At 49.9% G+C, this 14972-nt stretch overlaps 1 protein-coding gene across 1 annotated transcript; it reads left to right on the top strand.

Annotated features, from left to right (window-relative positions):
- Nucleotides 1-311: 311 nt before the first annotated feature.
- Nucleotides 312-10202, top strand: LOC112106289 (speriolin-like protein). Its single transcript, XM_026653990.1, has 5 exons — nt 312-507; nt 3551-3895; nt 4925-5263; nt 7675-7820; nt 9876-10202. The coding sequence occupies exons 1-5, from the start codon at nt 312-314 to the stop codon at nt 10200-10202; spliced, it is 1353 nt and encodes a 450-aa protein (XP_026509775.1).
- The last annotated feature ends 4770 nt before the right edge of the window (nt 10203-14972 follow it).

The following is a 14972-nucleotide window of genomic DNA, read 5'->3' as shown; positions in this document are numbered from 1 at the left end:
TGCATGTCTTTTTGAACCAAGACTTGCAGACAACCTGTGGGTGAAGAGCTCAACTGGAGCACACAGCATTGTGAGTTATCTGTCATGTGCTCAGCCCCCTCCAGTGCGATGAGCTCCGTGGGACGTCCTGCACCAAGAAATTATCTTCAGGGCTAAAATCCCAGCTGTTCCTTTAAGAGCAAGTGATATCACAATGGTGTGGGAACATTCTAAGGTTTCCTGTGGGCCTTTCCGAGCCCTGGGACAGGTGACTCTTGCCCTGCTGAGGCTGTCTGCTACAACTGACTCCACCAAGGACAAGGAGGATGACAATGACAGAGGATAATGAGTGGATGAAGACAATTCAGAACGAAAATGCATACCTGAAAAATCAGGTTAGGTTGCTCCGGGAGAACTATGAATTACGTTCGTTACTGTGTCAGCACTATGAAAACAGCAATGAAGGGCGAATTGTCCCTTCCCACCCTGCTCCCGTGTATCCGAATACCTGCTCCCCAGGACAAGGAGGTAAGGAGAACCTGGACGATCTGTCTTGTTTGTTCTCTTGAGTAATGGCCCTCTAATGCACTAGGTGAGAGCCTTGGCTGAGCTCCCCCTAGTGGACAGTCCCCAGGCTGCTGTGTTTGTATCCACCCACTCGATCTCCTGTGCACTGGGTCTGGGTAGAGTCCCCTCATTGTCGCAAGCTCTGGGCTTTTAGGCTCATGCACCCAGCGTGCATATCCTCTGTCTAGCCCCTTCCTGAGATATGGGATTCTGCAGTGCCACTACCTAGGCCCTGAAACCAGTGCCAGCTCTCCCATACCTCCCCGGTCACTACTGCACGCTCCCCAGAGTTCCACCAAAGCCGTGGACCCTCTGTGCTACTGTTTCACCCTTTGGGGATGATGTGACAATTAAAGCAAGGGACACACAGGCTTTGCTAAAACGCTTCTCTTTCCACCAGCCCAGTCTTGTCCTGTGGCTCTCGCCTCTACTTTGCAAGAGAAAACTCCCTTCTAACAGCAGATTCTAATGCCTTCGTCTCTTCCTGTTCTTCCCTTGAGGCTTTTTCCATTCCTTGATCTTCAGTGTGCTGCGACAGATCAGTCATCAGCAAGTCAGTAGCCTTTGGATAGTCGTCTCCATTGTCCTGCTTGGGCAAGGTTATTCAGTTGTTGATGGTCCTCAATACCTGTCCCATTCAGGTGCCAGACCCTCTCGCCTTAACACAAGTGGGATGATGGAAGAACATCTCTAAGGATGTAAATAAACAGAGAACTCGTTAAATCAATCTGGAATTCATAAGGTCACATGGACAGATGGAGTCCCAAACTGTCACACAGTAATTCTCTGGCTGCAAGCAAGCTGTGTGCGCTCTCACCCAGACACGCGATATGAGTCCTTCACTCCATCTGACCCTCTCCTCTATCAGAAACTGGGTCTTTGTTCTTGCTAAGAGAGAGACACTACGATGATGAGCATGGTATATGACCCTATGCAGATAATCTACATGAACAATGCACCCAACATCTTCCTTCTAGAGGTCTGTGGGTCTTACCAGCAGGTTATGGCACCTCCAGAACATCATTGAGCAAAACTGGGAGGGACTTAGAAGACCTGGGATTCCAGAATCCTTTCTGGAATGGGTCTGTTATCATGGAGATGGCCAGCCTTGTCTGAGGAGGTCTCAGTTTATTTTGCAGACAAGACTGCCCAGATTCACTGAGCTGTCCACCAAGCAATCTGCTCTACTGACTGCAATATCACACGTTCTAGGGGTGGGGGAGGGAAAATGTCACCCCCTGACAGATACAGTGTGAGGTTTCAAAGATCCCTTATCCCCCAATCAGATTCCTAATGTGATTTCCTTCAGCAATGCCCAACCCCCTCCCCCCCAAATCTCTCGCAGGTGTTCGTTACTCCAAGGTGACCTGCAGGAACGACCAAGATAGCGAGGGCTTGTTAGAAGACATAAAGCCAGATGTTCATCTGGTGCAAACCAGCATGGTTCCATTGAAGTCATGGAGCAACATTGGCTTACATCGGCTGAGTGAAGATCTGGCCCAGAATAGTGTTGATAGACAATGGTCCTCCTATCATCCAGGCAGATTATTGACGGGGTGCTCTGTTGTGTCTGTCGTTCCCAGGACCGCCTTAAATCAAGGCATCTGGGAGACTGACGACTAGGGTGGGGAACTCTGAGCATTACTGCCAGTGGCTGCTCTGTACGAGTATAAGCTTAGTGCTCATTGGATTACCATAGTCCAGTCCCTGCAGGCTCTGGGCAAAACCTGGGCATCCCTTCCTTGTTCTGAAATCCTCCTCAGGAATCTGGAAGAGATGCCCCCAGCCTGTTACATTCCTCCCTTCTTCCAGTGCTGAGAACTGGCTGCTGTTTGTGAGGTGTGGGCAGTGCAATAGATCTGTGGTTGTGGGGGCTCCTGGGCTCATTCTCAGGGACAGGGCATCTCTACCCAGCTGTAGCACTGAAGCCAGAGGCCCCGTTAGGGAGGGTGTTTTCATCATCACTTCCCCGGGGGGAATTGGGCTGAGCCCCAGAGATGGGTGTAACAAGGCAGTTGTTGTGCTTGCCCTGATACGTGCCATTGCAAGTGATGGGCTGATGTGGCTCGGGGAATGCCCAGCTTTGTCTGTGGTCCCACATCCCAGAGACATATTGCCAATGTTCAGAACCGGCATTTCTGATTCCCCCCCCTCCCCCCCCCGCTCTGAACAGCAAAGCCCTTTCCTCTGCGTGTTGCTGCTGCAACATTGGTCCACGTGGACCCAGTGCAGCGTGTTCCGTCTAAGGCACCGCCCCGGGACAGAAGGGCACAGGGACCCAGGAAACAAGTTTCGCAACGCATGCCCATCCCTTAGCCACGTGGTGTAAGGTGGACACCTTCTTGTCAGCCTGTGTAACACATCCTTAGGCAGGAAGGGCAGGCCTTGAAGAGAGAGAATACAGGAATTATCCCAAACAAGCACTCAGTCCTGGGGATGGCTGTGTATGGGGGTGGGGAGTTCTGTTCCCCACTCTCCTTTTTCCATGGACTGTTAGTAACAACTCACTAGCGAGGATTCCTGGCCACACGCCCGTCAGAGAAATAACCTGATCTGACCTGTTAATTTATTTTCTCTGATAACGGCCCCGCCAGTAAAAAGATTCCATCCTGGTGCGACAGGGTCGCCCTCCCTGTCTTCTCAGATGACCCCCACCTCCCTCAATCTTCTCTAACGTGACACCAGTCAATTGTTGTTTGCTTTTCCCCTCTCTCTCCAGGAGAGGGCGCTGCACTGTAGCTGTAACGTGCGACTGTCTTTTCACACTCACTGGAGCTCTAGCTTTGGAAGGGTCTATCTACCCGGGGACACGACTGAAGGGGCACCAATAAGGTTCACTGGCAATGTGTCTGAAAACACTGCCCTGCTTCCAAGCTCTGGCAGGCACATGGCACCTCCCATGGGGGATTCAGAGTCATTCTAGTGCCAGAGAGCAAGAGATCAGCCGTCAGAGTAAAAGCCTTCGTTTGAATGGTAACACCGTATGCTCTGTTCTCTGTTGTAGCCCCGCCTCACGGAAGGGATATCAAGCCACCGGAGAGCCCAAGTCACCTACACCCTTCGCTGCTGCAGGAGTTCAGTTATTCCCCTCTCCACATTGCAAATGAGGAAGCAACTCTGTCCAGCCCCAAAGCCCAGGCAGAGGCTACATTTAAGGGGATTCCCAATAATCCCACTTTGTTTCAGCCTACACCCAGGGAGAGGAAACCAATCCTGCTTTCCAGCACTTCCTGGACCACCAGGGTGGAGAAACAGCTTCCAGAATCCATAGACCTCTCGAGGTTGAAGAAAGTCTGCTTCACAGACGTCACTTCACCTGGAGGAGATAAGGCTCGTTTATATGGGATGGGTAAGAACTGACTCCTCTATTGTAGCTCAAGATTTCAGGGAGCTCTCAACATCCAGGTGACTACAGTAAGCGATTCGAGTGGTGTCTGTGCTTCTCAGGATCAGGTCATGAGGGCAGGGGCATCAGTGCTAGACCGAGGGACCATGTCCTCTAGAAGCTGTGGCGAGCCCTGAATCCGTGTTACATGGCATTTAGGTTTATGTCTCATATGGGGTTTTTTCCAGCTGATATGGCTAGTCCCTTTCCTCTTGTTCTGGGATGAACAAGTTGCTTGTGGCGGATGCAGGACATAAATCTGGACTGCGGCACAGTGTGTCCCCTGACTTCCAGGAAAACTTGAAAGGAGTCAAAGTGAGGCGATCCCCTTGCCTGACCCTGTGGCCACACGCATACAGTGGCAGAAATGTTAGTGCCAGGAACCCCCCAAACCAACTGGCTCTTGGCCCCAGGCTGATTTCCCACCAGCCCCACCCCAGAGAGGGATGCACCCAAAAGGACCACAGGGAAAGACGAGATGGAGAAGGGGTCAGGGCTTACCCTGCTCTCACCAAACCCTGCACTCTCCAATTACTCTGCTCAATACATCCCCACCAAACTTCCCAAATACACTTGTCCTTGGCTATGGGACATTCTATGAGAGCAGTGACTAGAAAAAGCCATGGAGTTTCCCACATGCCACTGACAACTCTGCCAGTGCACCTCAACCCTGACCTTCTCACCACCTGTTCTTCCAGCCAAAGCTCTCTTTGAACAAAGAAAACCCTCCTGAGTTGTGTCCAGTTACGTTTGTGTGAAGAGAGCTGGGCAAGAGGGTGTGTTTCCAGTTTTGAATGTTGTGTGATAACCTCTAGAATCAACACTGAGATCCCCAAAATGAGAAGCATTAAGCAGGCACTTGGATTGACATTCATAAACACCTAGACAGATAATCAGAGCAAGGCCCTCTAGATTTCTAGGGTCCTCTTCACTGGAAATCTATATGAAGCCATGGCTAACTCTGATCCTATACCCCCTTTTGCTTTGTTGTAGCTCAGCGGCAGCATGGAAGTGTCCTCAATGCACCAGACCTTCTGAGTCAGCCCCAGCCATCGTCCCTGGGAGAATTTGTTTCCTCAAATCCCCTCAGCATTTCAAACAAGGAAGGGACCCAAGCACAGCTTGTGTTCCCAGGATACTTCAAAACATCTGAGCCATTTTCCCCAGGAATTCCCCCAAGGAAGCCAGTCCCCCTTATAAACAGTGCACGGGACATAGTGGGCGAGAAAATGTCCCTGGACTTGGAAGAGATGCACAGGAAAAAGAGAGTCTGGTTCTCAGAGAGTCCAGGAGGAGATGAGCCGCGGAAGCCCCATACCTATTATTTAAACGGTAATGATGTGATTTCACCCTGGCCTTGCTGCTAATAACAGTAGCTAAGGATGGGCTTAACTGACTCTAATCATAAGCTATCTCTGCAAGCATGGGGGAGTGGGGGCTTTTTGATGCCCTAGAGCTTGGCCACACTAGGATAAAGGGCATCTTTTAAAACCTGATCACCAACATTTTGCATCTAAGGAAAGGAAGGAATGATGAGAGCAGCAGAATAAGGACAATTGATTTTTAAAAAGCAGACTTTAACAAACGCAGAGAACTGGTCGGTAAGGTCCCATGGGAAGAAAATCTAAGGGAAAACGTTTAGAAGAGCTGGCAGTTTCTCAAGGAGACAATATTAAAGGCACAACTGCAAACTATCCTGATGCAAAGGAAAGATAGGAAGAATAGTAAGAGTATAACGGGTCAAAAAAGAACTGGATAAGTTCACAGAGGATAGGTCCATCAATGGCTATTAGCCAGGATGGGCAGGAATACAAAACCATGCTCTGAAGTGTCCTTAGCCTTTGTTGCCAGAAGCTGGGAATGGGTGTTGGGGGATGAATCAAGGGATGATTACATGTTCCATTCATTCCCTCTGAAGGACTTGGCATTGGCCGCTGTCGGAAGACAGGATACTGGGCTAAATGGACCGTTGGGCTGACCCAGTATGGCCGTTCTTATGTTCTTAAGAGTCCAATATGGCTCCATCAGGAGCTCTTTAATGACCAAAAAATCAAAAAAGAATCCTACAAAAAGTGGAAACATGGACAGATTACTAAGGAGAAGTATAAAAGAATAGCACAAACATGTAGGGACAAAGCCAGAAAGACTAAGGCTCAAAATGAATTACACCTAGCAAGGGACATAAAAGGCAATAAGAAGAGGTTCTTTAAATACATTAGGAGCAAAAGCAGGATGAAGGAAAGTGTGGGTTCCCTACTTACCGGGGAAGGTGAACTAATAGCTAATGACATCAAGAAAGCTGAGGGGTTTAATGCCTAATTTTGCTTCAATAGTCACTAAAAAAAGGTTTAATGGTGACCATATACTCAACATAATTAATATTAACACCAAGGGGGAAGGAACACAGGCCAAAATAGGGAAATAACAAGTTATAGAATATAAATGAGGTCTATCCAAGTCAGCGGGGCCTGATAAAGTTCATCCTAGGGTACTTAAAGAACTAGCTGAAGCAACCTGGGAGCCTTTAGCAATTAGCTGTGATAATTCATGGAGGGTGGGTGAGATTGCAAGGACTGGAGAAGGACAAGCACAGTTCTGATCTTTAACAAGAGGAACAAAGGGGACCTGGGATATTATAGTCCAGTCAGCCTAACTTTGATATCTGGAAAGATACTGGAACAAATTACTGAAAAAATCAATTTGTAAGCACCTGGAGGGTAATAGGGTAATAGGGACTACCTAACATGGATTTGTGAAGAACAGATTATGTCAAAACAACCTAATTTCCTTCTTTGAGAGGCTTACTGACCTAGAGGATAAGGGAGGAAGCAGTAGACTTGATATACATTGATTTTAGTCAGGCTTTTGACAGTCCCCCATGACATTTTCATAATCAAACTAGGAAAATATCTAGATGTACTTCTTCCTGCCTCAGTGCAGGGGGCTGGGCTGGATGGCTTCTTGTGGTCCCTTCCAGCCCTACATTTCTATGATTCTATGTTTTAATTAACATGTTTCAAAGCCCTAGTGTACACAGGGCAAGCATGTATTTTAATGTGTGTTCATAAGGGCAAGGTGAACCTGGGGTCCCCCAATATGATTTTCAAATGTCTCTATGCTACAGAGCCTTTGTCAGCCTGGCTTTATCACTACAGCCCCCTAATGCAGACACCGCTCATGCTGACACAAGGAGTTTTTCTGCTGGCATGGTAACATCATCTCCCCATGCGACGTTGCCTATGCTCACAGAAGCACTCTTCTGTCAACATAGCTGCGTCTACACTGGCAGTTCTGTTGCTGGGGGGGCATGTTTTTTTCCCCACCCTTGACTGACATAGTGATGCCAGCAAAACTTTGTAGTGCAGACCTGACCCTAGTGTGGCTAAGCCCATCTGGAAGGGCAATGGGGCTTTTATGGCTGAGAAAAGCCCTGAATGTGACCTGCTTTTCTCCTTGTACATGTATTTATTTCCAAAGTCCATTTCCACGTGTATTTACATAACCAATCCATTTAAGGAGGCAGATGTTATCCAGTTCGTGCATCGCACTGGGAAGTCAGTGCTGTGTTTGGTTGTATATGTGCGCATCTATGTATATAACTTGTGTGATTATATATTCTCTCTCCTGCCATGTGGCTCGAACCAAGCACTAAAACTTTAACCTGAATCTAAGCATGGTGAAAACATTTGGCCTTCCTGCCTTAAGTTACTATGTAACTAACAACCAGCTTGTCCTTCATATAGAGCTTGAGCTGAACAGCAAGAAAAATGGCCGCATAGTGGGTGAAATTGCCTTCCAGCTAGACAGGCGCATCCTTGCGTATGTGTTTCCTGGAGTAACGAGACTTTACGGCTACACAGTGTCCAACATTCCTGAGAAAATCAAACAGGTAAATCCTTCCTTGAATCTGCTGAGGGAGAGGATGGTGCATAGAGCTGGTTGGAAATTTTCCAATGGGACAGTCACCATTTGCTGAAAGCAAAATGTTTCATGGAAACGTGTCGTTTTTGGTGAAAATTCATTTAGAAAGAAAAATAGAAATCAGCATATCAATCGGGTTGAAACGGACCATTTCAGAACAAAACCTTTTTGGGTTTTTTTTCCATTTTGAAACAAATTTTCATTTCAATTTTTTAAATTTTATATTCTGTTGCATAATATATAGTGTTTTAAAAGTCAGAATCAGAACAAAGCATTTTGATTTTGACAAAATGAAAGATTTCAGTGGCACCAAAATGAAATTTTTAAAAAATAATGTTTTGCAGGACACCTTGAATTTTGGTTTTTTTTTTCATTCCACTTCAGAACACGAGACATTTTGAAATCACAAAATTCCCTGCTAAGTGAAAAATCCTGTTCCCACCAATTCTAGGGGTGTGTGTGTGTGTGTGTGTGTGTGTGTGTGTGTGTCTGTCTGTCTGTCTGTCTGTCTTCCAAAGGGCTTTTTGCAGTGTCTCAGGCTTTGGTGCATTTTGGTCTTAATCTCTCAGAAATCAGTGAGAGTTAGGCACCTAAATACCTTTTGAGGATCATCCGGGCCTCTATGTCTCAGTTTCCCGTCTGTGAAATTGGGGATAATAATCATTCCCTTGCTCACAGGAGAGTTGCGAGCTAGACTCATTAATGTTTATGAAGCACTGCACTCATAATACTCTGAATGCTACAGTTATGCTTATTGATACATAAATTAATTGCTAGTCTCAGAAACTCCAGCTGCTTGAAAGGCCTGGAGCGCCACATATGCTTAAAGCTTGGTAATAAGAAAAATAAGTGTTTTTGTGCAGTGAAAAGTCTATTTGGCTTTTGTGCAGAGAGAGCCATGGCAATGTGAAACAGGGTGTGTCTACACTGCATTGTAAATCTAGGTCTGTGGGACCTGGGGTTGCAGATTCAGTGTTTCCAACCACGCTTGAGCATCCACACTGCATCATAAACCTGGGTTTACAATTGCTGGTGCTGGGTCTCGCAGCTGTGCTAACGTGTCCATGCTGAACTACGCAGATCTTCTGACTCGGGTCTGCAGGTTGAGCCGTGTCCACACTGCAAAGTGAGAGGGCTTGGATCTAAGTCACAGCGGGACTTGGGCTCTGACCCTTCCCCCTCTCCCTACAGCTGGGTCCTAGGATCCAGGTCCTGAGTGCTTGCTCGCCCAAGTCAGACTGATTTGTATGTGGACGGGAAGGGGGCTTGGGCTCAAACCCGAGTCAGAGTCAGGGCTCAGTGGGCAGTGCAGACATACCCTATGTGACCCTGCATGGAAACCTGGGCATGTGACCTGTGAGCCTCACGAATCAATGTTGTGTGCATGGAGGGAACACAGGAGGCTGAGGACATTGTAGTCTGCCATGGAAGTGGCTGTCAGTCAGGGAGAAATATTGACTGTTAAAGTTGGTAACTGAATGAGGGGAGACGCACCAACTCCCTCCCAGCTGGCAGGTCTGCCCTCTTCCCTGGGACATTCAGCCACACGGGGGAGGCCGCTGGGTAGCCGAGGGGCGGGGGTGGGGCTTGTGTTGTGCAGTAACAAGCATGGTGGGAGCTAAAAGAACTCCCATGTTCCGGGGGGTGTTGGTTCTCCATACAGTCGCTCGTTCGCTGTGTGTAGAAAACCAAGGGTTCATGGGGGTGGCCAATGTGCAGCTCTCCAGCCAGGTGAGCTCAGCCTGCAGAGTCTGGGACCCCACTCAACGTCAGCTATCGCTGCATCTAGCCAGGTGCAGCTTAATTCCTCCCTGGCCGGCCCTGCCGTGTCCCTTCCGCAGCTGTACGGGGACTTTGTTCTCCAGCGTGCCAGTTTCCAGCACTGTCATCACTGAGCTGCAAACAGATCGGGAGGCTTTGGATGCAGCCAGAAAGTGGTGGCTTTAGGAACCCCCGGGGCCTGCCCATGGTTATCCATGAAAGGAGCTAACAGCTTCTCCCTGGTTTTTTTTAAACCTCCTAGGCCTCCATGAAGTGCCTGGATGGCTCTATGGATGAGAAAAAGCACCGAGGTATGATGCAGCGGTACCTGTCCCTCGCCGCACGCCTCGAGAAGATGGGCTACAACCGGGATGTGCACCCGGTGTTCAGCGAGTTCCTGATCAACACCTACGGCATCCTGAAACAGCGGCCAGACCTGCACTCCAGCCCTCTCCACAGCAGCCCAGCCGATCTGCGCAAGATCGTGATTGACATCGTCCCATCCAAGTTCCTCGGCGACACTTTGCTGCTGCTGAACTGTTTGTGTGAACTCTCCAAGGAAGACAGTAAACCTCTCTTTGCTTGGTAGTGGACAGTGCTCGCCGTACCCCCCCCCCCCCCGGGCAAAACGATCCTCCCATAGACATGAACTCAAAGCATGAGTTTTAAATACAGACATGGATTTTTTTTTATCTATGTCATGAGGCTCAGTCCGAGCAGTTAGCTCCAGCAGGAATACTGTGTGTGTTTGTTTTTAATGTGATAGGTTTCTAGATTTTTCCCATCCTCTTTTCTATTATCCTATCCTAGCCTCTGTTCCGCTTCCAACAGGAAAAGCCAGGTCAGTCACTTCCCCCCACCCATCACACGCTCCACCCCCTGAAATGGCGGGATCAACGTTGCACTCAAAGCTGGAAAAGCTTCCACCTGCAGTCACTGCAGTACCCCGGCTGTGGCCAGCTCTAAAGTCAGTAGGAGGTGCTGTGACGGACACTGGGGAAGGGGATGAAATACATCCTGCTTGTACGTACTCACCTTTCTGACGGTAACGAATAGTAAGAGCCAAACGGGCTGGTGCCCCAGCCATGCCTGTCCTGCTGCTGAACAGCTTTTCATGCCCTCTTGATGTTTACAGAACAAAACACAATCCCAAAAGAGAGACGCACCAGGGTTACACAGCTGCCTTTAACTCCATTGACTTTAGAGCTGCCCCCTTTTCCAGCTAGGGCTGGGGAAGCTCATCTCATTGTGTATCCTATGGGCCAGGAACCTGGCTGAGGCAGACCATTAACCTGAGTTTATGGCTGCTCTGCGTTGGAGGCCTGGTGCATTGGGGCCCTGCATCACTGTTCACCTGGAAAGCTGCAAGCCTGTTGAAGTTTTAACTGGCATTGGGTAACAATGATTACTGGGTTTGCTTTTGCATAACAAGTGCCTTCAGACCTGATCCATTCTTAGGAGAGTAGCCCTTGCTTCTCTGAATAATCCCATTGGTACGAAGAAGTATTTTACCCACGTGAGTAAGAGTTGCAGGACCGGGTTCTTTATTTGTGAGGTTTCTAGCTACTGCAGGAGGATCCAACATGAACCTGGGTCAGGAATCCTCTAGTTCCTCTGAAGAGAGGAAAGACACCAGGGCTGTGACACTGGGATCTGAGGATGGGGGTGCTGGGAGAGGAAGTCACAGGGCCTCAACAGTAATCCAAAGTACTCTCTCGCTCAGTAAGAAAATCAGTCTGGTCCGAAAGCTGAGCAGTGGTATAACGAATGCAGCCCTTGTCTGGAATTCCTTCGCTCTTTTCCGATACACTGCATAGCGCTAGAGATGGGCCATGTCTCTGCAGTTACAACCAGGCTGTATGTTGATCTAGAGGAGCAGTCCTCAACTCATGCTCGGCAGACAAGTCTCTCGTATCTGCCCATTGGTTGCCTGAAAATTAGCCATACAACAGAATCTTTGAAACACGCTGGTCACTGCAAAATTATTAAAGAATCTGCAAGTTAACTGGCCTGGTTTTCTTCAATGGGAATGGAAGGAAAGGTGGTGAAATATTGAAACAGCCCCTACGTGGGACAGGTGCCTGAACCTTTATTCTGTCACCCCGAAATGCGAGGCTTGCTCGCGCCACTGCTCCTGAGTAGCACCACAGCCCTAGCTGTTACTGTGTGCTGTGCCGCCTCTGCGGAGGAAGCTCGCCACCTTGTGGTGCAGATGTTCCGCAGAGCATTTGTGTGTCTGCTGCAGAGGAAGCTCGCAATACCACAGCCCTGGCACTCCCATAGGGCCCCGGAAGGCTTGTGCCACTGCTGCCGAGGAAGTTCACGGCACTACAGCCCCAGTGCTCCTAGACAGCTACTGAGCACTTGTACAACTGCTGCCTAGGAAACGCCCAGTGCTACAGTTCCTGTGCAAGCCCTGCGGCTGTGCATAGGATGGTCAGCTAAGGGTAGGTTTTTCTGTGCAAGGCTAAAAACATCACACAAATGCCTCACGTTTTTCCTTCCCTTGGCTAGTTCTTGTCAGAGGCTAGAGCATAATGCAGTACTGTGTCTCTGCAGCCTGAAGTTCGGAAATACCATTTCTCAGGAGATATAAAGGAGGGGTGCAGAGCTGGTGTTGGGATTGCTTCCTTCGTCCGGGTACGGACAAGACAGGTGTCTTTTTGTCTGCATGCACAAAGGGATATGCACCTAGGCCCTGATTCACAAAGGTACTTAGGCACCTAAATACCTTTTTGAATCTGGGCCTGTGACGGGGTGTATCAACCCCGCACTGGTGACACAGGGGTTAACAAACTGCTCTGGGCCCAAGCGGCCCTGCCCCCTCACCCTTGCAGGGCAGGCCCCCAGTGAAGGGAGCGTATAAAAGGAAGCAGCTCAGCTCAGTCTGGACTGGCTGAGGAGGAGAGCAGACACATGCTGTAGGATCCTGCTAAGAAGCTGCCGGGACGCCAAACCGCTGAGGCCGAAGACCCTGATTACGCCTCAGCAGCCCAGGCGACCGTGGGGACCAAAGGGGACGACGCGCCGCTACCAGCAGAGGAGATACCAGAGCCGGGACTAAGGGTAGGAAGCGACCCGGGGGATGCGCTTGGGGATATGGAGATCTGAACCCTGCAAGAGGATAACTGGTTTTGAAGAGCCCCGGGTTGGAACCCGGTGGAGTAGGGTGGGACTGGGTTCCCCTGCCCTTGCCCTTAAGCACTACTGCTGCAAAAGAGGGTGGCTTCTCGGACTCTTCCCTACTACTTACTCCTGCCAGAAGAGGCACCCTTTTAGATTCCCACCGCTGGAGGCCCTGCTATCCCAGAGCCAAGCAGCGCCTCAGACCCCCTTCCCTATGTTTCTGCCAAGCAACATTAAAATCCTGGTTCTGAATCAGCAACGGCTGCTGAGGGTATGTGCCAAATCCGCTGCCCTGGCCCGGCCCATTTCATCTGTCTTATCTCTTTTCTTGTCCTCAAACAAAGGACATGCAAACAAGTAGTGCAAGGGGCCACGCTGGCGTAGGCTATTGACACTTCTGGGGATCTGGCCCCCCCTCCTTTTTTTTCAGCCTCGCATTGTCTTTGAGAAGCTGCCTGTGATATCCACCTTAGAGCAGAACTTAGCACGACGTTAAATCCAGTGACTCGGAGCTGCCCCCTTTCCGGGGCAGAGTGGGAGCTGTGGCAGCCTCACGTTCTGGCGGTGCAATATTGCACAGATCAGTGCGTGCGTGACAAGACTCTGTCTTTCCTTGCTGACGCACGGCCGTGCATGTCTCACATTTATTACCCGTCGTCTAGGAAGGACACACTCAAGTGCTATTTTTATAGCTTTCAGATTTGTCCGAATCCCTTTTGTACCTTTTCCTGGCAGCGTCCATCTCCATGGGGGGGCACCCAGCTGGTTGGTAATAGAGGGGGAACAGAGAGCTCACCTTTGCTCTCCCCAATCCTGCCACCACTGCGTGCCTGGAATCAGAAACCACAGCTGGGGCGAGATGTCCCTGTCTCCTGCGACTGAGCACCATAGGCCAGCAGAGGGCAGTGCGGTGAATGTATTTGCTGCTGCTTGTGTCCCCTTGCTCAGGAGGGATACAGCTCACCAGGAGGAAGGTTCTGGGGGGTTGGTGGGGCACAGAGGCAGGAGGGCCCTGTGGGACCCAGGTGCTAGCGCTTCCTGTGCATGACATGGTACGGAGAGCACGGTACTGCGCACGGACTCAGGACACAGTCTGGTGACCCCTCGCCTCTCCCCAGGGGAGATGGATTCACAGCCACCGCTCGGAGAGCTGCAGTGTTGGCGACTGACTTCTCTCCTTCACACACAGCTGCCCGGGACTGTCTTTTCACAGCAATGTTTTTCTTTCAGTGAAATTTGGCTTTTTGACCCAAATGAAAGTTTGTTGCTGTGGGATCGTTTTTTTTTTGGGAGGGGGGAGAGGGGGTTATGAAAAGCTAAACCCCCCAAATATTTCAGTCAAAGTGTTTGGGGGTTAAAAAAAAAATTGGTTTTCAAAAACGGGTTTTCCCAATAACTGCGCATTTTTTGCAAAACGTGGCTTTCAACACTGGAAGGTATTTCAGGGTCTGTTTCTTGTAAAATATTCTTGGAAATTTGTAAAAACCACAACAGCCGCCAGGCCTGGTCTGAGCCAGCTTCCCCATGGCCGTCTATGGGTTCTGTAGCTGGCTCCTCGGTCAGGGTTGTCTGCGTGCTGGGAGGGTGGGGTTCACTGAACAGCTGTGGAAAGCCCAAAGGAAATGAGCTGTTGTCAGCCCAAAGGCCAGTCCCTCCCTGTCACTTGACTCCTGAACACCAGTGTGCTTTGGCGAGCTACAGGCCAGTGCGAGTGGATGCAGAGGATGCTGGGGAGGAGAGGCGCAAAGAGGTGGCTGAAGCCCAGCCCTGCCCCTTTCTGAGTAAGGCGGGAAAGCCAGGCTGATGGAAGGCTGGGATGGGTTGTGTGACGGATGCCGCAGTACAGAAGAGTGGGTGCTACAGACGCTACCATTAGTGGGTAGCGTCTGTAGCACCCATTAGTGATAGCCAGGCCATCACTTCCTGCCTCCTCACCCTTTCCTGGCTTGCCTCCGGGATCGTAAACCTGCCAGTCTGCGCAGACCCCATTGCCTGCCTTCTGCAGCCACGAGGCTGCTAGGTAGCAGCTGCAGCATCCCCACTGGGCACTCCTTGAAGTGGGTACAAGCGTCGGAGCTCAGCCAGCCAGGCCTTCAGGGAACAATCTCCCTGCAGGCTGAAAACAAGAGGCCTGGACAGGGATATGTGGGGAGATGAATTTTGGTGCTGGGGGCCTGGAGATAGAGGGCTGCTTGGAGTGAGAAAAAGCCAAGGGAGGAGGCAGCAGATGGGA

This window comes from Terrapene carolina, unplaced genomic scaffold (assembly GCF_002925995.2).
Source record: "Terrapene carolina triunguis isolate 2854851 unplaced genomic scaffold, T_m_triunguis-2.0 Scaffold175, whole genome shotgun sequence".
Classification (NCBI taxonomy): Eukaryota; Metazoa; Chordata; order Testudines; family Emydidae; genus Terrapene; species Terrapene triunguis.
Note: the sequence above shows the minus strand (reverse complement) of the source record. Positions and strands in the feature narration are given on the sequence as shown.

Coding starts and splice junctions, on each gene's coding strand:
- LOC112106289 (XM_026653990.1), top strand. CDS start 312: ATGACAGAGGATAATGAGTGGATGAAGACAATTCAGAACGAAAATGCA. Junction 508..3,550: donor CTGCTCCCCAGGACAAGGAG/GTAAGGAGAACC, acceptor TCTCTGTTGTAG/CCCCGCCTCACGGAAGGGAT. Junction 5,264..7,674: donor CCATACCTATTATTTAAACG/GTAATGATGTGA, acceptor TCCTTCATATAG/AGCTTGAGCTGAACAGCAAG.